Source organism: Protopterus annectens, chromosome 3.part1 (genome assembly GCF_019279795.1).
Source record: "Protopterus annectens isolate FY-2018-M chromosome 3.part1, PAN1.0, whole genome shotgun sequence".
Taxonomy (NCBI): domain Eukaryota; kingdom Metazoa; phylum Chordata; order Ceratodontiformes; family Protopteridae; genus Protopterus; species Protopterus annectens.
In genome coordinates, this window is record NC_056732.1 from 1,446,876,748 (window position 1) to 1,446,900,645 (window position 23,898).

The following is a 23,898-nucleotide window of genomic DNA, read 5'->3' on the forward strand; positions in this document are numbered from 1 at the left end:
TCCACCTTCCAAATGAGAGAAATAGGGATCCTGGCACAGAACTGTGTAAGTTGTCTGTTCAATGGGGAGGCAAAGAGATCTATTTGATGAGTACCCCACTGGTGAAGAATGTCCAGAAGCACATCCCTGTGGATCATCCATTCATGGGCCTGTTTCACGGATCTGGTCAGTTTGTCTGTCTGGACATTTTGAGCTGATGGAATATAAACAGCTGTCAAAGTAACCTTTGCTTGAAGAACAATCTACCAGGCTTGAATTGCTAATCTGCAAAGTAGATACAATTTTATTCCCCCCTACATGTTCACATACCACAGAATAGTGGTGCTGTCTGCAGTTTCAAAGGACCTGGAAGAAGACATGTTTTGATGGCTTGAAGGCCAGAATCACAGCCCTCATCTCTTAGATACTGATGAGATCAAAGACCTTGTACTTTTAGGTTTCCCCAAGTTGCCCCCCACCCCAGATCTGAAGCATCTGTGAACATTTCTTGAACTGGAGGGAGTGGCTGCAGATGAAGTCCTGGGTTCAGGGAAATTTGTTGAATCCAACAAAGCAATTCCTTCTTTAGGCAAGGTAGAATTGGAATGACAAATTCTAGAGGATGAGCATGATGTGACCAGAGTGTTTTCAAGTACCACTGGAATTTCCGTATGTGAAGCCTGGTTAGGGGTAGCATTGGTATAACCAAAGTTATGAAGCCAAGCATTCTAAGGAATTCCCTGGAAGTCAGAGATGGCAGTGGAAGCAACTGTAGGAAGTAAGTCTGCAGAGATTGGATCTTTAGTGTGGATAGGAAGGCCATCATAAGGTCTGTCTTTATTCTGCAACCTCAGAAAACCTGGTCCTGAGAGGGGATCAGGGAAGGCTTGCTGCAGTTGAGGGTGAATCCCAAACTGAGGAGCAAAGAGATGGTGGTTTGAAGGTTCTACTGCAAGGTGACTGGATGTTCTGACTGAATTAGCAGGTTGTTCTGGTAAGAGTAAATGAGAATTCCCTGTAGTTTGCAAAAGGCAATGACAGGAGCCAAATACATCGTAAATACCCTTGGAGCTGTAGAGAGTCCAAAGGGCAAAGCACAGAACTGAAAATAAGAGGAAGCAACAGAAAAATGCAAAGAATTTCCTGAAGAGAGGGTGGATGGGAATGTGAAGGTATGCATCCTTTATGTCTAAGGAGACCAGGTAAGCTTGATGTGGCAAGAGTGGGAATAAAGTCTGCAGGGTAAGAATCCCGAAGGAGGGTATGTGAAGGAATAAACTGAGTTGGGACAAGTCTAAAATTGGTCTCCAATGGCCATCTTTCCTCAGAACTAGGAACATTCTAGAATAGAACCATTTTCCTCTTTCCAAAGCAGTAACCTCCTGTATGGTTCCTTGTGCTTTCAAGTCTTGAATGACTTGAGGGAAGAGGTGATTCTGAACTTTGGTGGTTGTGGAATTCTCATGAAAGGTGCAATAGTTTTCCAAATCACGCATGTTTAAACAATAGACAGGAACCAATTGTCTGTGGTAATGCCTATCCAATTTGAAAGGAAATGGGAAAGGTGCTGGGAAGAGGAATTTCTGAAACTGTTGCCAGGTAGTCATAGACTACCTGGCTTGTCTGGAAAAGGTGTCTTCTGAGCAGAGGAAGACTGGGATCTAGGAGGCATCTGCTTACGTGTGCTGTTCTTGTGTTGTTGGGTAGGAGTACGGGTCTTTCTCCTTGCAAAATTAGTCCTAGAGGTGTAGTTTAGGAAATGGAGAGACACAAATATGTTTTAGTAATTGCAGTTCTTTCCCCTTCTCTTGAAGGGATCTGAAGAGAGCTGCAGCATTAGAACCAAAGAAGGCAGTATTGTCCAAAGTGTATCCAAGATCTTTGCCTCAACCAGTAATATCTCCTGAGGACAGAACCAGATGCTGCTGATCTTGCAGATACCTCTGCTGCCTCATAGCTGCATTTAATGGAATGTCTAGTAACCTGGGATGAAAGCCCCAAGAAAGAAGAGAGCTGTGTTTTTTCTGCAGTCTGGGTGATCTGTCAGCAATCTGGATGCCTGTGAAAGAACAGCCAAACATACTTGGGCATATATCCGCACACAAAAAACAGGGTAGTTGCTCGAGTTAAATGATCCCAAATGAAATAGCAACAAGCAGCAGCACACAGGATTCCAGGGATCATATACAATAGAATCACAGTTAAATAAATTTGTTTGAGTAGAAAAAGCAGATAAATAGGTGTACTTCACACAAATCTTTATTTGGTAAGCGCTTTCATGGGAATGACTGCCACTCCTTCAGACCATTCAGTAGAAAACATTACTTCACTAGCCTCATATATACAATAACCCACTTAATACTAATTGGATTCAGAACACATCAACTTACATTTTTAAAGTGGCAGGTATTCACAAGTGTCTATGCCAGACTGCATTCAGCAAAAATCATACCAATGTATTGTAAAATATGCTATAAAAACATTTCTATGAACCTATGAAAATTGAATACATTTATAACCTCAAATTATATAAGGTCATGTCTATATAAATCTTAACTTAAATAAAAAAAAATCTATATAGAACTATCATACATAAACACATAAAGCACACGGATATATATACAAATACTTACTCTTTCATATATAACGCATAAACCACAGATATATACATCACACAAAAATCATTTAAAAAAAAACATTTAAAACATCATTTAAAACACAAATAGAACATTTCTGTAATGTATACATTAATACAGAAATGTTCTATCTGAACCCGCCTGCCCCACCCCCAGTTTTCATGTATGCAAAGTTAAAGTCCATATTCAAAAATCAGGGCGTATACCTGTGTAGCTCTATATCTATCTATACATATAGCCATGTATACCCTAATGGACACATTCTAATGACCCTACATTAACCTAAAGTCATTCACAGCTTAAGATAAAAAAAACTGTGTATTTGTCTTTACCCCTACTTCACCTATAGGACTCCTATTTTTCGAAGTAAACTTTTAGTAGGCTCATATCATTAGACTCAAAATCAGAATCATGTCCAAAATTCAATGTATATGTCTAGTAAGCCTATATGTGTTCCATGTGTATCTTGTACTTTCTATAATATTTACACTAATAATCATAATGAGCTCTACCTATATATAGGGTGTCAGTTAAATTACATCACCTATATAATATATTCAATGAATACTCAAAAAATAATAAAAGGTCAAGCGCTAAATAATCAATCTACTTGAGATATCAGTGTACATATAGTCCCATTTATCTTTACCCTTTCATTACTTGCGAAGACTCCTGTTCTTCAGGATGGGCTTCAATGAAACCCTATCATTGAGACCACTCCCTCTGTCAGCTTGTAACCGAATGATCCACCTCACTTCTGATGTCTCTGTTTTGTTATTCATATCTCCACCTTTTTCATTCTTGTTCACTATCTCTATGATCATAAATTTAAATGTGTGGGTCTCTCCCTTCTCCAGTATATGTCTAGCTAGGGCATTCATTTTATCCCTATTCCTTATACCTAAAAGGTGTTCCCTTATTCTATATCTAAATTATCTGTTAGTTTTTCCTACGTAATATCCTGAACACAGTTTACAAACTGCTAAATATATATCATTTTTGGTACAACAGTTGGCAGTAACTTTAAAGTCATATTCCCTTCCTGTGTCTGGGTGTTTAAAATTGTTTGTAACATTTATCCACTCACATTGATTGCAGTTTCTACAGGATGTAGTTCCCTGATGTTCCTCCATGGTTTCATCCAACTTAGGCCCGTAGCAAAGCAATCTTTTTAACAATTTCTTGTTTTTAAATAAGAAATTAGGTTCATTCCCTACTATTTCCTTAATCTGAGGATTATGTGTTAATACTGGCCAATATTTCCTTACGACATCCTTCATTCCATTCACACTGCTAGTATAGTTAGTGGTAATTTTCAATTTATTCTGTGTGTATACATTCAGTGTTGGTTGTTCCTCTCCTCTATCTGAGAAGTATGGTTTACCTATAGTTGTTCTTAGTGTTCTCTTCTCATCAACTGTACCCCTAATGTCAATAAAGCAAAGTAGAACACTCAAAGGAGCAAATGCCTCACACCAACAATAAAAAATAATTAAAATGAGCAGAAATCCTTACTGCCAATTGTTGTACTAAAAATTATATATATTTAGCAGTTTGTAAACTGTGTTCAGGATATTACGTAGGAAAAACTAACAGATAATTTAGATATAGAATAAGGGAACACCTTTTAGGTATAAGGAATAGGGATAAAATGAATGCCCTAGCTAGACATATACTGGAGAAGGAAGAGACCCACACATTTAAATTTATGATCATAGAGATAGTGAACAAGAATGAAAAAGGTGGAGATATGAATAACAAAACAGAGACATCAGAAGTGAGGTGGATCATTTGGTTACAAGCTGACAGAGGGAGTGGTCTCAGTGATAGGGTTCCATTGCAGCCCATCCTGAAGAACAGGAGTCTTCGCAAGTAATGAAAGGGTAAAGATAAATGGGACTATATGTACACTGATATCTCAAGTAGATTGATTATTTAGTGCTTGACCTTATCTTATTATTTTTTGAGTATTCATTGAATATATTATATAGGTGATATAATGTGACACCCTATATATAGGTAGAGCTCATTATGATTATTAGTGTAAATATTATAGAAAGTACAAGATACACATGGAACACATATAGGCTTACTAGACGTATACATTGAATTTTGGACATGATTCTAATTTTGAGTCTAATGATATGAGCCTACTAAAAGTTTACTTTGAAAATAGGAGTCCTATAGGTGAAGTAGGGGTAAAGACAAATACAATTAAATACACAGTTTTTATTATCTTAAGCTGTTAATGACTTTAGGTTAATGTAGGGTCATTAGAATGTGTCCATTAGGGTGTACATGGCTATATGTATAGATAGGTATAGAGCTACATAGGTATACGCCCTGATTTTTCAATATGGATGTTAACTTTGCATACATGAAAAATGGGGGGGGGGGTTCAGATAGAACATTTCTGTATTAATGTATACATTACAGAAATGTTCTATTTGTGTTTTAAATGATGTTTTAAATGATTTTTGTGTGATGTATATATCTGTGGTTTATGCATTATATATGAAAGAATAAGCATTTGTATTATTAAGTGATTTATATCCCTGTGGTTTATATGCTTCATGTGTTTATGTATGATAGTTCTATGTAGATTTTTTTATTTAAGTTTAGATTTATATAGACATGACTTTATGTAATTCGAGGTTATAAATGTATTCAATTTTCATGGGTTCATAGAAATGTTTTTATAGTATATTTTACAATACATTAGTATGATCTTTGCTGAATGCAGTCTGGCATATATGCTTGTGAATACCTGCCACTTTAAAAATGTAAGTTGATGTGTTTTGAATCCAATTAGTATTAAGTTAGTCATTGTATATATATATAAGGCTAGTGAAGTAATGTTTTCTACTGAATCGTCTAAAGAAGTGGGAATCATTCCCATGAAAGCGCTTACCAAATAAAGATTTGTGTCAAGTACACCTATTTATCTGCTTTTTCTACTCAAGCAAATTTATTTAACTGTGATTCTATTGTATATGATCCCTGGAATCTTGTGTGCTGATACTTGGACATAAGCTAAAGGCCAGAGCGGAAGAGGTTTAGACCTTTTTTACAATTCTCTCCATCATTTCGCTGTCCTTATCAGAGGAGAGGAGATTGATGGAGAGCAGTAATTTGGAAGTTTTGTAGACCCTGTCTGGCCTTTTAGGAGCAGAGGGTTGAGAATCAGGGTGTTTAGATGCAGCAATGAATGCATCTTGAAAGGCTGGCAAGACAGGCAGGATGGCAGAAGGAGCATGGAGTCTATTTGCAAGAGGTCACAATACATCTTTTGTACCTCACAGACTTGTGAGTTTTCCCATTTGTAAAAGTCTGTCATTTTGGAGATAGTTTCCCCAAAGGTAGTATCCTCTGCTGGTGAATCCCCACCATTGGAATACCCTTCAGGAAGGCCTATTCCAGGAGAGAGTTAATTTGAATTGGAATAAGCCAGGGATTCATCTGAAGAGGATTCATCTTCCTCAGATGCCTCTAATTCAGCAGACAGACGCCATAGGAGATACTGGTGTAGGAAGTGGTAAGGTAGCAGGCCTAAGTGCCAGGAAAGCGTTCAAAATCCCCTGAGAAAAAGCTTGGCAGTCAGGGGAAGGCTCTTGACTGGAAGACACATACTTTTGTTTTTGATTTTCTCTTGAGAGAAGGTGCTACCCTAGACTGGGAAGGAAGGGCCAATGTAGGCCTGGGCTGCAGATTAGACATCAGCGAAAGCTCGATGGAAGGGACAGGAGAAGTACTACATAGAACGTTGGTAGGAGCGAGCTGTGGTTCCCCTATACCATCTGAACCAGATGTCTGCAATACCTCTGAATGTGCCGTAGGAACCCTCCCTAGCAGCTTCTAAATCAGTACCCTCAGAAGGAGGAGGGCCCAACACCATAGGAGCCTCCGGGTCCTTGATGGCCTCTAGAGGGATGTCTGGGAGCAGAGGTGCAGCCAAAAATTCAGGCATTATCTGTTTAACCTTCTTCTTTGGGGGCTCACATGACTGACCAGCAATACCTTCCATACCTCTAATCTCTTTAGTCTCTGGTTTTCTAGGTAGACGATTGCACATTTTAGGGATGAATACCTGACAGATGGCACAGGTCTTGTAGTCGTGATTTGACCCCAGACAAAAAAGACACTGGTCATGGTTGCCTTTGTGTAGAATCTGTCTTCCACACTGGCACTTGCCCATCTTGGATGACATTAACCTCTAACAAGCACGGAGTAGCAAAAGCATAATAGAATTTCCTCCTATGGGGCACTTATCTGAAAAGAAGAGAAACTTTTGACAATAAGAAGGACAATTGGAAGCTCTCGTTCGGACTGGCGACAGAGAAGTTCTGAGGATAGTATGTGCATACGTCATTTTAATGGCTGACACTGGCTGCATTATATGCAATGTCGCACGTACCTTGCAGTAGCTTAAGTCTTTGGTATACTAGCTGAACATTCGGGTCACCTAAGTGGAATCTCCCTTATGCTATGAATACTGCAGCATAGGAATAGAGGGTTGGGAGGGTGGCCTAATGGTTAAAGTGTTTGCCTTAGAAACACACGGTGCAGGGTCTGAGTCTCACAAGGGATAATTGGCTAGGCTTAAAATGGCTTGCAAGGGCAGTTAGTTTAGTATGAACCTGTGAACCTATGAACCTATATGCTTATGTGGCAAGTCTGCACACTTGTCTTCACATTTTATATCCAGTGATTGTAGCCTGCATTATAGCACTTATCAATGGCTCAAGATATATGGTGATCAGGACAGATGACAGGAGGTGCCCTAGTCTATTCCCTCTCCTAATGTAAAAAGGGTGCGATAAGACACCGTTTATTTTCACCCTTGCTTCTGACCCTTAACAGGACTGTAGAATTATCTCTAAAAAGTCTGCCCCCAGACCAAATTTAGCCATTACATTTTTTCAATAAACCCACCTCTACCTTTCAAATGCCTTTTCAGCATCTTTACTGATTAACACTACTTGCCTATTTTCAACCCTGTCATGCTCTACAACCATGATTACTCATACAATATTGCCAAAAGTTTGTCTATCCTGCAAAACACATGTCTGGTCCTCATCCATTAGATATGGGATAAATCCTGCTAATTTATGCACTGAAATAGCTATGAAGATTTTATAACCATGGTTTAATATTGATATAGATCTGTCAGAAGAGGGAAGGCCCAGTATGAGTTACTACTTCAACTGCCTTCTTAAATGTTGCCAGAACTTTCTTTACATGCAGGATCTCATTAAACCACCTTGTTAGGATCTCATGCAAAATATCCCCTATCTAGAGCCAAAGATCTAGCATTAAAGCATCTGTTCCCAGAGACTTGCCCATAGTAAGCTGTGCCAACATGCCCTTCACCTGTTCATTATTTATTTCACCTAATAGTGAGCCTGAATGGGAAGGATCTAATTCTGGTAGATTTAATTTGTCTACATAACACTGAGATTCCTATTATACAGCGGGTCCTTTTATGATTCTGCATAAAGAGAAGTATAAACATTGCAGAACCTTTCCAATATTGTTTGCAATTCCTTTTCCTGTATGTCTTGATTTGGAATGGTTTGCTCTGCTCTTTGCTGCCTAAGTTTTAATGCCAAAGTCTACTGATAAAGTGAGGTGCTGATTGCTAATACTATCAAGGAGGTATCTCAAAGACATGCCAGAGGCACATGAAACTATTCAACTAAGTACTCATACTCCGTAGAGGTACACCCCCTAGCTAATTCTGCTGAAGTGCAAGTTTTGCTGGACATAAATGTTTTCACCAGTGATCATTACCTATATCCACAAACTTCAGGCCAATATTTTTCACATAGCTGCCAACATATTTACTCAACTTACACATTTTTTACTTCTGGGACCTGCAGTAACATCCTCCTTCATTATTAAACCAAAACCCTTTCATGGGATTGCAAAATCTTGGACACAACACACTTAAAAGTCTTGCTTGTTAAAACCTGGGGTGAGATAAACTGAAGCCAGAGAATACATTGTATCCCTATATCTCCCCTCTGTGTGGAGTCTGCATGTCCTCCCCGTGGTCGAGTGGGCGTACAAAAGACATGCGTTGAATGGGCGTGCCTTCGTTGAAGGTTGGGTGTCGGGCTGGCAACTCGACACCCTAAAATCCAGCTGCTAATCATTAGCGGACCTGAGTTCCGCTGTGGCGACCCCTAACCGGGAAAAGCCGAAAGACAAACAACAACCTATATCTCCCCTAAATGACAACAAGCCTTCCTTCTGTATCTGCCAATGGCTTATTGATAATAACATTGACTGACCATTGACCATGAGCTCACCCCTCTACTTTTGTGTCCCTCTCTTCCTGAAAATATCTTTGTCAGGTTCACCTTTCAATAATGATTTCTGTTCAGCAGACTGTATGAGTTTCCTGAAGGGTCACAATACCTGCCTTATGCATCTCAATAAATTGCTGAATTATTCTTTTCTTATGCTTGCTAACTAACTTATTCATGTTCCAAGATAATACCTGCAGTTTACTTTTCATCTAGAACTTAATAATTGTTTATTTTATTTTTGCTTCCTTTCACCCCTGCTCCATCATGTTCTTCCCCAGTGTTCCACTGACTCACCTTTCATCTGCTACCCATGGTATGTCCAGGCTGTTCAACTTGTATATTTGAGTGTTGGTTTCCGTTAATAACATATTGTCAGAATTTATAATACATACATTTGTATGCGTTAACAGTTAGTTGTTAAAACACTAACAATTAAATATTTACAGTTCAACATACACATTTTGGCTATAAGACAGTCATTCTCTGGACTATTCAAATGGGCAAATAGTCACTGGAAAAAAGTAATGTTTTTGGGTTCCCTCTAACTCTTGGTGACATGTTGGACAATATCTATAGCTTGTAAACAAAACAGTAGTGTTAAACAAAAGTGCTAAGCAACTTACAAACTAGAAACTTTTGGGCGCTTAACTTATTTTATTTACTTTAATAAAGTATTTCCTTTATCCTGTGTCTGGACACATTCGACAGTTTGTGGTTTCTAAACAATATCTATACCTTACTGACTGTCAGAAATTTATGTCTTTTAGTTTAATTTTATCCAAACCGCATATACATCTTAAAACCATGTATTTATCTACAAATGTCTGATTTCAGTAGAATGTACACATCCTTTTATACATTTCCTATGAAGAATATCTCATTTAGTTGCCCCAGGTCCCCCATCCCCACCCATTTCTTAAGAAGATTAGCATACAAGCACTTACCAGGAATCACGATCACTGCACAAATAAAACTACCAAAAGGTGTAATGCACCTTGTAGACTAGGTTCGATAGGCCCCATGAACCTTTCTTTTAGAGAGCTAATTGTTTATTTTTAAACTACAGGTTAAGCATATGTGTAATAGCTATAAAGCTTTTCATGCTGAACTGGCCTTTTCAAAAATATCGCCTTAATGCGGTGAGAAGACGGCGGCTAAGAACCCAGGCCGTGACACCTCCAGTACCTGCTCCTTCAAAAAGTTCAAGGCTTCATCATTATATAGGAATGTTTTGCATCCTGTAGCAGTGACAACCACAGAAATGCTGGGTAAATTAACTTACATCTTATCTTTTGCTGTTAAGAGACCTCCTTTTCATGGTGAATGCTGACAATCATTGTTGATACTAATCTCATGATTAACAAACATGCACCTCACTCCTGGCTTCCACAGCTTAGACAATATTTCTTCCTTCAATCTGCATGTGTATGTTCTTGCAGGTATGTGTTAAGAGCAGACAGCATTATTACTAAGGCTATGTTTTTGAGCCCTATGCACCCTTCTATTCTTACTGCATCTCCTAAGGTTCAAAGGTTTATAGGTACTCACTAGATCTTGAGAAGCTTCTCCTTACATTCCCATGGCAGTTTTAGCCCTTACTCATTGCATATAAATAACCCATATTACTCAGGTATGGGCCAAAAAAGGCTATGTTGGGACATTTACATGTTTTCCCTATCCATAAGGGACAGAGGTGGTAAACCAAGGGTGAATTTGTGGTTATCCATGCATTAATTAAAATTATATTTGAGTAGAGTAAAGAGTACTTTGCTTTATGTGGGTAGAAGACAGTTCCTAGAAGCAGGATTTTCTGTTATACAAATCTATTCCACCAACACAGTCTACTTATTTTTCAAAAGAGACTGAAATCCCTTAAGTGGATGTTTGTGATACCATTGCACTTGTGAATGTGTAATAGGTCTGGCAGAACAGGGTAAGATGAAGCTCTATAAGCAAGGCAGAGGTTACCTCTCAGTAGCATATATGATAATGAGAAGAGACTTCTGGAAGGCCTGACCACCTCAACAGATGTCTTTGCACAAATAACTCACACTTTTCTTTTTCCATCCATTCAGAGACCCCCATCAGTCTAAAGTTTTTTTCTCTTTCTTCAATGTCTGTTTGTCTTTCTAGTAGCTGTTCATATTATGATTATCATTCCATGTTTTCCACTTTACCTGCCAGCTTGATGTTTAAGCTGCAGGAGATTAGCAATATCATCTGACTGGCAGCTCAGGGCTTTATCAGTTTCTTCATTACGGATCAACTCATCAGCAAATCCATCTAGCTTACTATTCACTTTTTTATTTCTAAAAGAATCAGTTCTAATGCAAAGTGCTGCTCCGCTGAGTCACACTGCAAGTTTGCAATCTTTCCTTCTTCCATTTCAGGCTCATGACAGCCCCAGCTGTTAGCTCTTTGCAGAAAATTCCCTGATTTCTTATGTTTGACAGCTGCTGCTGCTTTGAACTTGTAGGACGTCTAGCTGGTGACTTAACGGCTAAGGTGTTTGCCTTACAAACACAAGGTGTGGCGTTTTAGCCTCACAAAGGATAATTGGCTAGGATTAAAATGGCTCGCAAGGGCAGTTAGCTTAGTACAAAACTAAGAACCTTGTTTATCTAAACAAACTCCTCACAGATAAATAAAATGCCCTTTTTGTATCACCCTCATTCACTGCTTTAATACGTTTTTTTATTCAGAGAACTGCAGGGATACTAGAAGCCCTTCCTGAAGCCTTAATTTCTATTATAGTTAGTTATTGCTATAAAATTCATCTGTTCTTGTTATAAAACATTATCTGCACATTAAATACAACCTATGTAAATTATAAAAACACCATCATTGACTATGGCTACTGATGTGCACCTATATCATTTTGTAGAATGATCATTTCTACCAGGTAATACTGACTGTGGGTAAATGCTAACACAATACTTAAATACAAGTTTTCTGAGTTACTTTAAGTTTGGACTGCTGGATCAACTGGAATCCTTAGTAACACTTCTGTGAACTAATTTTATTCCTGGATTTCATGTGCTAGTTAATTTGTAAATGGAAAATATATGTGAGTTAACTACCACTAAAATTAGGTATTGGGCACGATCAGCATGTTCATAAGTACACTAACGATGTCGGGTAATTGTTAAGAATATTACATGTTCAAAACAATCTGATATCTTTTTCCTAATATTCAGGTCCTTGCAGTCAAATACATATTCATACACAACTGATTGGCCTCAAATACATAACAATAATCACAACTCTGCTCGGTCTTTAAACAATGTTGGTCCATGTCTTACTCTGTGAGTCTTGTGTTGAGTTCTCCTGGGTCATTCACATCGAACCACCCAATTTCTTGTCTCAGCACTGCATGGAAAAATTGGTGCCTTATTTTCTTTATCTGTCTGCCTGCTGCCAATGTCCAAAATGAAATCTCAAAGTACGCAGCTACCAGAACTGCAGCACCAAGGCCTGAATAGTAATATGCATATCTGAAAATAAGATTGAGACAAGCTGTTAATGTTCACAACTGTTGCATCATTTTAAATGTAACATACAATATAAGAATGGATTCTAATTATTAATTTCAGAATTGTTAACAACTTTGATATTAAAATAAAAAAATCAACAAAACTGATAAACATAAATGCAGTGCTATGAAAGCCTAAATATTGCAGTCTTGAGGTTCTTCTGTATTCCACTACTACATCCAGAAAAGAAACTGCAGATCACTCACAATGTACACGTAGTCTGACTATATTATATACTCTTACCACCTCCACAGTTAGACAGACAGGTGTTTAGCAGTTGTTTGACTGAGAAGTGAATGACACTAGTTGAGGTAAATGAGACAGGATGGCATCATCCTTCAAGATCATAAAAGAGTCATGTCTGTTCAGTACTTGAACATTAAGGCTTAGACTCCTTCCCTATAAACTATACATTTTGGTTTATAAAAACAAGAGCACAGCTAAAGGTATACACCAACATGAAATGCTTGAAAATTCATACTTTTTCTTGGCTGAAAAGTACAAACTACCAGTATTGTACCAGGTATTGATGGAATGAGCTGCTAATGTACTTCATACTGTAGTCCTAGGTTTGATTAATTCTATCTCCTTTTATTCCTGTGTGACTGAACAAAAACAAGGCAGTGCTCCTGGGTTGTCATTAAGGTGCTTTTGAGTAATGACTTAACCAGTTAAGTAAACAAATAAGATAAAGCATGGGGAGTAGTATGTATACACTGATTCAGCTAGGAATTATCTATAGTACGGGACTTCTTTTACAACAGCAGAGTCATATTTTATAAACTCATTTATATACATTTTGTCACCCGCTGGATAGCCAAATGGATCACTAATAGGATCCAGCAAGTGAAAGTAGGTTAGATCACCTCCACCAAGAGGCCAGTCACTAGTGGAATTCCCCAGGGCTTGGTACTGGGCCCTCTCTTTTTGGCATCTATTTCTCTGAAGTATTGGGTAATGCCGAAGGGTTATGACTAAGTTTAAAGATGACTGCAAGCTGGGGGTTATCATCAGCTCCCCTGCAAACACTAGCATTCTTCAAGAGTGCCTAACTCAGACTAACAAATAGTGCCAAAGCCATGGTCATAAACTCAATGCCAAAAAATGTATAATTGTACCCTTTGGGAAGTCAATTATCCTGACAAATTACCATGTTGATATTACACCCCAAGAGTTGACCCAGTGGTCAGGGATCTGGGTCTGCTCATAGACAGTAGCTGTAACTTGACCACCAAGTGTCTACAGTGGTGAGGAAATCCTTTTATGTTGTGCAACTTATAAGTAAGGGCATGGTATCTAGGTCCAATGAGGTCATTATCCCACTGTACTTTGCCCTTAACAGACAAGTCATAGGGTACAATGCTCCCTTCAGTATGTACCCGACCAGGCATATGCAGCAACTAGAGTGACCTCAGAGGTTCCTTACAAAAAGAACACAAGGCGTAACAAACCTGCCTTATGCAGAGCTCATCAAAGCCCTTTCCCTCTACTCAGACTTCTATAGATTGCTGTAGGGTGATCTATGTCTGTATTACAAGGTATCTACAAACCCCATACTTACGAATCTCCTTCATATTCGTAAGTCAAACTGTATCAAACATACAAGATCTAGGGGCCGGAATTTTGTCTGTGACTTAAACAAAACATGTTGTAGAGACAGATGTGTCCCAGAGACAGCCCTTCCTATAGAACAGGCTTCCCATTCATGTGAAGGCAAATTCATCTATTGCAAAATTTAAGCACAACCTAGACCAGTGGATGGGGAAAAGGAAATGTACACCAAGCCTGGCACCTGTGCTCCTTGTGGACAGAGGTAGCTTATAAATGCCTGGCCCTCAATGTCATATTTATATACAGGATGTTGTTATTCTTTTGGAAAACTTGTTTAGGTTTAGAAAAAAACCCTCCCCAGGTTGTTAGCCTTCTAACAATCTATGAATCTATGTGCATATTCAGAGGCATTCATATCTGTTATAATTGCAGTTTGTAGACGTCACAGAGTTGCTAAGATGGACCCAGACTGAACTTCTAACCTGAAAATAAGTTTCTGCAAATGCATTGTTAGTCCCAGCATCTATCTTGAACTAAAATTCCAAAGAGTAAAGACTCAAAAATGCATGTAACAATTTGTTTTTTAAATAATATTTTTATTGAAATTTTATATACAGGAATAAAGTAATATAGTAAAACAAATAAGATGCACCTAACAGATTTCAAGATGTTGCCTCACAATAGCTGTGTTTATTCAGCAAATGTTCTACTATAAGTTAATCTCAGCAGTATGTGTGTGTGTGTGTGTGTGTGTATGTGTGTGTGTGTGTGTGTGTGTTTGTGCACGCGCTTGTGTATGTATGTGGTGTGTAAGCATATGACAGATAATTTGTTGACTTGTGACTGTCATATATAAATATCAGATAGCTGTGAATACGTAACTTAGCACAATGATTTGTTCCTTTCATAATATCTGTTAATGTTTCCAGACTTGGCGTATGACTGAAATATGTCCCTGGACGATCCCTCTCACCCAGCTAACAAATAAAAATAAGTAAAGAAAAAATAAATATCTACAGAAATAGTTGTTTTCCTACTGGTCTATGCGCTCATACCTTGCTGCTTTCTGACTATTAAACAATAACACATCCTCCTGATTACCTAGACAATATCTTCTTAGAGGTAGGTCAGAGCATGAGACATTAAGATCATAAATCAGGGACAACTGAGAAATTATTCCTCCTACTAATATGGGCTCTGTCAGTACAATAAAGAAGAACCCCTGATATCTACTGAATTTAATTTCAGCTGTTGCTTATAGTTCAGAAAAGATGTATTACAAACACCAGTGCATAGTTAATTATTTTATTTTTACTTTGTTAACTAGGTAAATGGACTGGTCTGAGGACTATTTTTAACCACAAAATGGGCCCAACAGCATTACAAACAAAAACATTGCTGACAATACATAGGATGTAACATACATATAAATAATAATGCAATACACAGCAACCAAATGCAATAACATTACATGAAATTGTGTCATAGTAGCATACAGATAAATAATAATGCAATACACAGCAACCAAATGCAATAACATTACATGAAATTGTGTCATAGTAGAAGTAAGACAGATCATCACATGGATTTTTCAGCAGGAGTAAACCAAATAAGAAATATACATTTCTCCAGGGCTTCATTTATAGATGCCTATATATTAGGTACCTTTACCAGTGTCTCTTTATGCTTTGTCCTTAAAAGACATAAGTCCTTAAGACACTTGTCGTTGGGTAATTTGCTCCAACACTTTAGTACAATTTTTGTGAAGGCTCTCTCAGTGGCACACAGTTTGAACTGAGGCCTGACTAGAAGTAAGGTGTTTGAGTTTAGTAGGCTGTATGACAGTTCATGGATAAAAAGTTTGTTTTTGTAGAAGATGGATGTAACATGAGTTAACCAACTTGTGAGTTTATTTTTTGCAGTGAAAGCCAGATACCTAACCATTTTTAATGTTCTGCAGTGATGTTTTCTATGATTAGAGAGTTGTATGAACCTTAGTATTTTATTTTCAGTAGTTTGTAGTGTTACCAGGTTTCTGCATGAGTTCAGACTAGTAATAGGCAAAGCATATTCCAGTTCTGGGATGAAGATATTTATGGAAATTGCTCTTCTGTCTTCTAGAGTTAACTGCTTTAAACTGCATGAGAACATTATTGACTTGCAATTCAGTACGAGTTTAGAAAGACAGAGAAGGGCCCAGTGGGATGCCCAGATACTTTTGAGAGGAAAATGTAGATTAATGGAATATCAGAGGGATCATTTGCGTGTCACACAACATAGTAGTGCCTTTACTAGTATTTACTGTAAGTTGATTTGTAGTGAGCCAGTACCAAATGGATCTGACGTCACTTTGTAGAGTTCACAAAATTTCATTTGAAGATTTTCCTTGCCTGGTAACAACTATATCAGCTGCAATTAGAACACAGTTTGGGAAAGGCAGATCATGAGGGAGGTAATTTTACTAGTATGAAGCAAATATCTCTAAAAGTGTTTGAGGATCTTCTGTCACTGAGAACTGTCACACAAATGAACATGGCATTCAGTGAAGTATGCACATATATAAACAAATTACAAGAAAAAAATAGCCAAACTAGAGTTTTGACTGTGTGATCTCTTGTAATAGAGGCCCAATGGGATTTATGCAAATAAACCCTTAAGGACATCGAGTGTTTCAGTTGTATGGCTTCTGAATGTCCATGACTTTTTACTTTTTTCTTCTTTGTTGATACATTCAGGTCAATAAAGCCAAACCCCACTAGCTGTGGGCATGCATGTTTCAGCCTTCTTATGATCTAGTCAACACACCATAAGTGGACTGCTTGGCTATAATTTAGAAGCACAGGCCCATTAACTCTAGTTTGGCTAGGTTTTCTTGTAGTTTTTACTAATTGGTTTGTCTGTGTAACCATTTTACTCTTTGGTTTGGATGTTAGTTGGGATATTTTGCGGACACCTTAATGGTAATGGACATCAGCTGGGTGTAAAAACCCTATGTTTGTAAGTATAGCCAAACAGTCCACTTATGGTGTGCTGATTAGGTCATTAGAAGGCTGAAACATGCATGTCCACAGCTAGTGGGGTTTCACTATATTTGCTTGAATGCATCCACAAAGACTTAAAATGAATAAAGTAAAAAATCATGGACATTCAGAAGCCATACAGCCGAAACACTTGATGTCCTTAAGGGGTTGTTTGCTGATATCCCATGGTTGTCCATTACATGAGATTTAACGTATCACGCAGTAAAAATTCTAGCTTGGTTAGGTTTTTCTTGTAGCTTTTACTAATTGGGTTGCCTCTGTGACCTTTTTACTCTTTGGCTTACATATATGTATGCATATATAAATATATCTATATATCTATATATGTACATATAATATATATATATATATATATATATATATATATATATATATATATATTATATATACACACACACACATAGAGATATACACACACACACATACTTTTATATATATATATATATATATATATATATATATATATATATATCTATATGGGTGTACTTTCCTACAACGAAAATTCACTTTTCGAAATGGGAAAGTATATCCCCACTTAAGCGAAAGTGTACTTTAACGAAAGTGCAGTTTCACTTAAGCTCACTAGACCGAACCTACCGCACCACAATGGAGGACATTGAAAAATGGGCTATGTCGTCCACTGTGGTGTGATAGTCACGGACCTTAGGGTTAGAGCATAGGTCAAGGTAAGGGGAAAGGTGCAACAGTCAAGGACCTTAGGGTTAGGGCACTGGTCAAGGTAAGGGGATAGCCCTACTAACTAGTGTGGGTGTACTTTTGAAGTTCGAAGTAGTGAACTTTCTTTCTTCAAACGTACACCCATATATATATATTACACACACACACACAATCTTCCATATAGCTAGATAAAGCTCTCTACTGTTCTGATCATATTTTATGTTCCTGTCACAGAATTTAGCAGTCCGATATATAATAGGGCAATGGTACAACACAACCATGCCTTTTTTGATTGTTTTAAGCATATTAACTTATTAGGTTAAGTACTTGGTGAGTATTTTACCAAATGAGTATTGGATGCAACTGCTTCTATTTGTGATCTTTAAACTGACCAAAGTAAACTATTGGCTAAGAGGTCTTGAGCTAAACTGGATGGTAACACAGTCATTCGCATTGCTGTATTTTAATTTTTACGTTAAGACTTGGCCTCCAAAAAAGGTCTGGCTGGAATCTACTTGTTCTCCAAGGGCCTCCGTTGGTTTCTGCCATGTACTCTAGGTTTCCCCCTCTACCACTTAATCAGTGTCTATCTGTAAAAGGGATGACTCTAGGTTTGCATTCTGGTCACCCTTGTAAAGAAGTCTTTAACACAGAAGCAGAGATAATTATTAACACATATTTAAATATACAAAAACCCAGAACACCATGGTTTTCATCTGCTTTTCATTGTGTCTCGGCAGAACCAGTCTATTCTAATGGTTCTAATACTCCATGACAACTTCCCTGTGTGATCAAAAAAAGAAACAACTTCTACTTTAGCTAATACAGGCCAATTAACAGCATGCACATTTGGTTGGCTTCTTGCCATTTCCAGCAGTGCTACAACAATACGTAGTGATATAAAAACATACAGAAACTGCCTTATACAGCCTGCATGACAGGTCTATGTGCTGTTGTCTCCATATAAGAAATTCACTACATTTTTATATTATTGTTCTGTACCATACCCATAGTCTGATGATGTATTACAGACCATAGTTCGTTACATAAAGCTCTAGGCACTTACATGCTGTGCTGTTTTTGTATATTTCCACATAAATACATCTGTGTAGAATCCCAGCGTAACTTCTTTTGTTGGCACTTCACCCTCAGCAGTAGTCAGCAAATCACCATCAGGCATGGATGTGTGGTAAAACTTATTGGTGATGAGCATGTCAAAGAGGAATGCAAAAAGTGACTTGAGCTTCATCATTCAATTTGAGTGATCCTGCCCAAATAAAATAATTTGGTTAAGGACTGTGGAATGGGCTCTAAGATTCCCCTTCATTGCTTGATGACATGCAGCTGTTATGTTGAAACCAATGCTTCAGTTTATTATTTGCTGCTCAACGTGCAGAAGGTGTTTGATTTATCACACCCTATAGAGTATAGCATTTCTAAGTATTAGCTTAACAGTGCAGTAAACAAAAGATGGCAGTGTTCACACACCTACTGCAATGAATGTATGGGACTGCTTACTGATCATATGGTGACAAGAACTACAGAAAAAATATACTGAGAGCATTATAACTATGCATTATGATGCAGTTTTTAACTCTGATGTGCAGACTAAGCTGTTTTTTTTTTTTGGGGGGGGTTGGGTAGCATGTGCTATGCTGAAAATTTGATGCAGTTACTGCAACTAGTCTGGGCATAGTTCCTTTGCAATATCTGATGCAGAATATGATCACTGGGCTACTGGCTCCTGTAGGCCACTGCTTCTGAAAATAAAAAATCTGGTCCCTCTTTGACTGGTGCCAGTATCTAAACCAGAACATTGATTCATACTGGCTAATTCTGACAGCACCTGATTCAAACTCATATACTGTTTCCAACTGTTTTATAAAACACTTTCAATATCTTGTTTGTAAATCTTCTGACCGTAAATTCTTCCTCTGTGCAAGAATGTCAGAGTGTTCTGAATTCTATATGTTCCATCATTATCTTTGTGAGAACCTGATGAAGAGTGGCATTGTAGATTAGAACTAAAGAATGGGACCTTCCCCCTCACCAGGATTCCCCAGAATTCATTCAGTTCTTATCAGGAAATCAATATATATGTACTATGTATTCACTGTATTAAGAAAAGTCTGCCCATCAGATTTTAATATGGATTTTTTTTTGTTCATACCAGTTCAGTATTTGTAGTGTTCCTCTTACTGAGTATGGTGACTCTGAAAGCTACTGCCTCTGTCTCTGAGCATTGCATTTCACTAGTTATGAGCTGAAAGCTGCTTGCCAAGTAACTCCACTTGCTGTAAAGCATCTTCCTCATAAAGCGGAATAATTGAGGTGTAGGCTATGTAATAGGGCCATACTCTCATTACTGAATGTGCATGCCTTTTGTTGTAGAACTAGGGTTCCTATTATATAATTGAAGACGCAATACTTCGAATGTGTCTTGATCTAACTTGAAAGCACGAAACAGCAAACTAGCAAAATGGCATATAAGCGATTTCTTTCCCTGGGAAAGAAATCGCTTGGTCACCTCAGTTACTTTTCTGTTTTCCTCACTGTAGTGCGATCTCGGAGTTTGTATATTTAAGTAGGGGGTGTGGGGGGCAAAGCCCCCCACTTTATGTAATGTTTTGAAGTTTTTATTTTTATTTATTTATTTTTTTTGTGGAACAGCGATTTTTTTTCCCTGGGAAAAAAATCGCTGTTCCAAGTGTTTGGGATTGTAAGCTTTCGCTTACATGGGGTTGATAAATCAGTATTCACTTTTTTAAGGGTTCGCTGATTTAATATAGACCCCAGAACTATATTAAGATCAGTATTTATCAGTCTAGCACAGAATACAAGTATATACAAGGCTAGGTGCGTTTTCTGTAGAGTTTTCATGTCCACCCTTTGTCTACATGAGTTTTCACTGGTGGGTCTGGATATCTCACCCAATGCTACTCCATTGGCAAATGCCAGCCAAGCCCTCTAACATCTTCTGCCTAGGGCAACTGCCCCTTTCGCCCCACTCTAGCGCCATCTTGTCTGACAAGAATGGTACTACAGTATGCATCCTGCTGAACTATGCAGTATGCCACTAACTCAGACTACCAGTCATATAGTTTAGCCTAGTTTCCCATCTGAAAAGTATACAGACTGGAGCAATATAAATTAGTGTGTTATTCTGTGTGGAACATCTCCTTAATATTAACTGTCAACATCTGACCCTAGATTGTGGGTTTGTTGATCAGAGATGGAAGGAGGTTTTGTTTAAGCATGCCTACATCTGATGGATGGAATGTCTGTTTACTAGAGTAATTCTAAGGCAGGTGTTTTTGTTTAAGCACAATCTGCACTGAATGTGTAGACATTATTTATGAATTATAGCATCATTAGAGAATTGCATTAACCATGCTTCTGATTCATTGCATTTGTAGTTGGGTGCCTTTCTTAGTTCTGATCATATGGCTAATCTGGCTTTTTGTCTCACCCTCTGATGCCCATTTATTCTGGTAATTAGGCAGGCATTGCATCAGCATAGCTCTCGATGACCCTTCACTTTCTCTGTTCTGAGGGGCCTGCTCACCTGGGTTGCTCACTCTGGCACATGAATAGCTATTTCTACATCCTGTTAGTTCTTTCAGGGCTGTAGGTTAATGTTGTCATAATTCTAACACAATGGATCTTTTTTCACTACCCAAAGGACTTTTGCTCATTTCCTTTCATGTCCTTCATTCTTGTTTTGTCTCTTTGATAACTGGTGGTTTCAGACAGCTACATTTACCCTAAGCATTATATTAGTACTTACCCATATCCCAGAGGTAGTTTCATAACTATGGCCCATTAATAGGCTTGACATTTTTCAGCTAATACTAATTTACTCTGCACCTCCTTCTCAGCCAAGTGCTCTTATGTGTGCATCGTCTCCATTTATTTCCAGAACAGTGGATTTAGTTAGTTGAAGTTAGGTGCACGCCACTCTTCATTCTCAGTTCAGTACTTAGTCCTTTATTTCAGTAAAGGAGGCTGCACTATAACATTTAATACTTAACACCTTGAGTTACACCATAAACACTCCAGTTAGAACCCTAGCACTCTCCTGCATTGCCGGATCATATCTAAGCGCTGTAGTTCTCTACATTTCTGATATCTTTTGTTCTTCCTATCCCTAGTAATGTTCCAGTCTGTCAAATAGCTCTCTGTACCTGCTTTTCTTATTCATCACCTCACACTACTATTTAGAATTGCTCCTCACATTTACCTCCCTCCCCACAGTTATATTTACAGTTCCTCCCCACATTCATCACCCCACACTATCTATATTTGCCCCCTACATATGTTGCGCCACTGTTATGTGTGGTTGCTCCAGTTCATTGGCCCTCAGATATCTGTACTTGTCCCCCATATTCATCATCCCATACAGTCTGTATTTGCTCCCCAAATTCAATGATTCACACTGTTACCTGCATTTGTCCCCCACATTCATCTCCCCACACTAATTGCACCATACTGCTGGCTACACTTTCTCCCCAAATCCATTTCCATACACTGCTATCTGTATTTGCTTCTCACACTTATTGCCCCCCACTGCGATTTGTTCTTGTTCCTCACACTTACTGCCTGACACAGCTACCTGTGCTTGCTCCTCACATCTACTGCCCCACACTGCTACCTGTGCTTGCTCCTCACACTTACTGCCCCACATTATCTGTACTTGCTCCGCACACGTATTGCCCCACACTGCTGTCTGAACTTACTCCTCACACTTACTGCCCCACACTGCTTTCTGTCCTTGCTCCTCACACTTATTAGCCCATACTGCTATCTGTACTTGCTGTTCACACTTACTGCCCCACACTACCTGTACTTACTCCTCACACTTGCTGCCCCACACTTCCTGTACCTGCTCCTCACACTTATTGCCCCACACAACCTGCACTTACTCCTCACAGTTACTGCCCCACACTGCTGTCTGCCCTTGCTTTTCACACTCATTGTCCACACTATCTGTTCTTACTCCTCACACATTGCCTCACACTGCTATCTGTACTTGCTCCTCACATTTATTGTCCTACATTGCTTTCTGTACTTGCTCCTTACTGCCCCACAGTGCTAGCTGTACTTCCTCCTTACACTTATTGCCCCACACTGCTATCTGTACTTGTTCCTCACACTTATTGCCCCACACTACCTGTACTTGCACCTCACACTTATTGCCCCAAACTGCTACCTGTACTTGCTCCTCACACTTATTGCCCCAAACTGCTATCTGTACTTGCTCCTGATACTTATTGCCCCACAATGTTTTCTGTACTTGCTCCATACACTTACTGCCCCACAGTGCTAGCTGTACTTGCTCCTCACACTTATTGCCCCACACTATCTGTACTTGCTCCTCACACTTATTGCCCCACACTATCTGTACTTGCTCCTCACACTTATTGCCCCACACTATCTGTACTTGCTCCTCACACTTCTATCTGTATTTGCTCCCCACATTGTTTGCCATCTACAACTCTTGTTCACCATTCCTACTTCAATTAGGCAGCTTTGCATTGTAGTTGCCTCTCCTAGCTGGCTGATCTATTCCTGAACCAGTAATTAGATTAGTGACCGTCACAGATAACTATGATTTGAGGAAGTTAATAACACCTATGAGAGTGCTGCACTGGGACTACTTTTAGATCTTTCACCAGCTGTTTTGGGTAAATTCCATTAGACCATCTAATTGCTGCTGTCAGGTATAGGGAATTCACTCCTCTGCTGATAGGTACTCTGCATACTTTTAGGGAAATGATAACTGAGCTGTGCAAAGACACAAGGTGTCTCTGCAAACTGAATTTCTGTAACACCTGGCAATACAATGCTGTAAGAACCCTGGCAAGTATTTGGAGTTAATGATTCTCAGAAGAGGTCACTGCACAGCTTCCGTTTAACTGTGGTACTAGGCAGTGAACACTTGTACTGTTAATATTTATTTTAGTTAAGCCTCTGAAAGTGATCTTGAGATGAAAAGGGGTGTTGGATTATTGTGCTGATCATTACTTTTCAGGTCAATATATCAGCACCTGTGTGATGTAATAACCAGACGTAAGCATCGGTTTGGTCTGTGTTTCAGAGGTTACATAAGGTTTCAGGTCTTAAAGACAACTGCTTTAAATTTGCACTGCTCTACCATAACAAACAAGCC

General features: G+C 38.6%; 1 protein-coding gene across 1 annotated transcript in view; it reads right to left on the reverse strand.

Annotated features, from left to right (window-relative positions):
• ABCB1 (ATP binding cassette subfamily B member 1) overlaps positions 1–23,898 on the reverse strand; it is a 1,009,232-nt gene that overhangs the window by 727,077 nt on the left and 258,257 nt on the right. Inside the window, exon 8 of the mRNA XM_044067521.1 lies at positions 12,229–12,420. Coding sequence (XP_043923456.1) covers positions 12,229–12,420 — 192 coding nt within the window. The remainder of the gene's footprint in view (positions 1–12,228; positions 12,421–23,898) is intronic.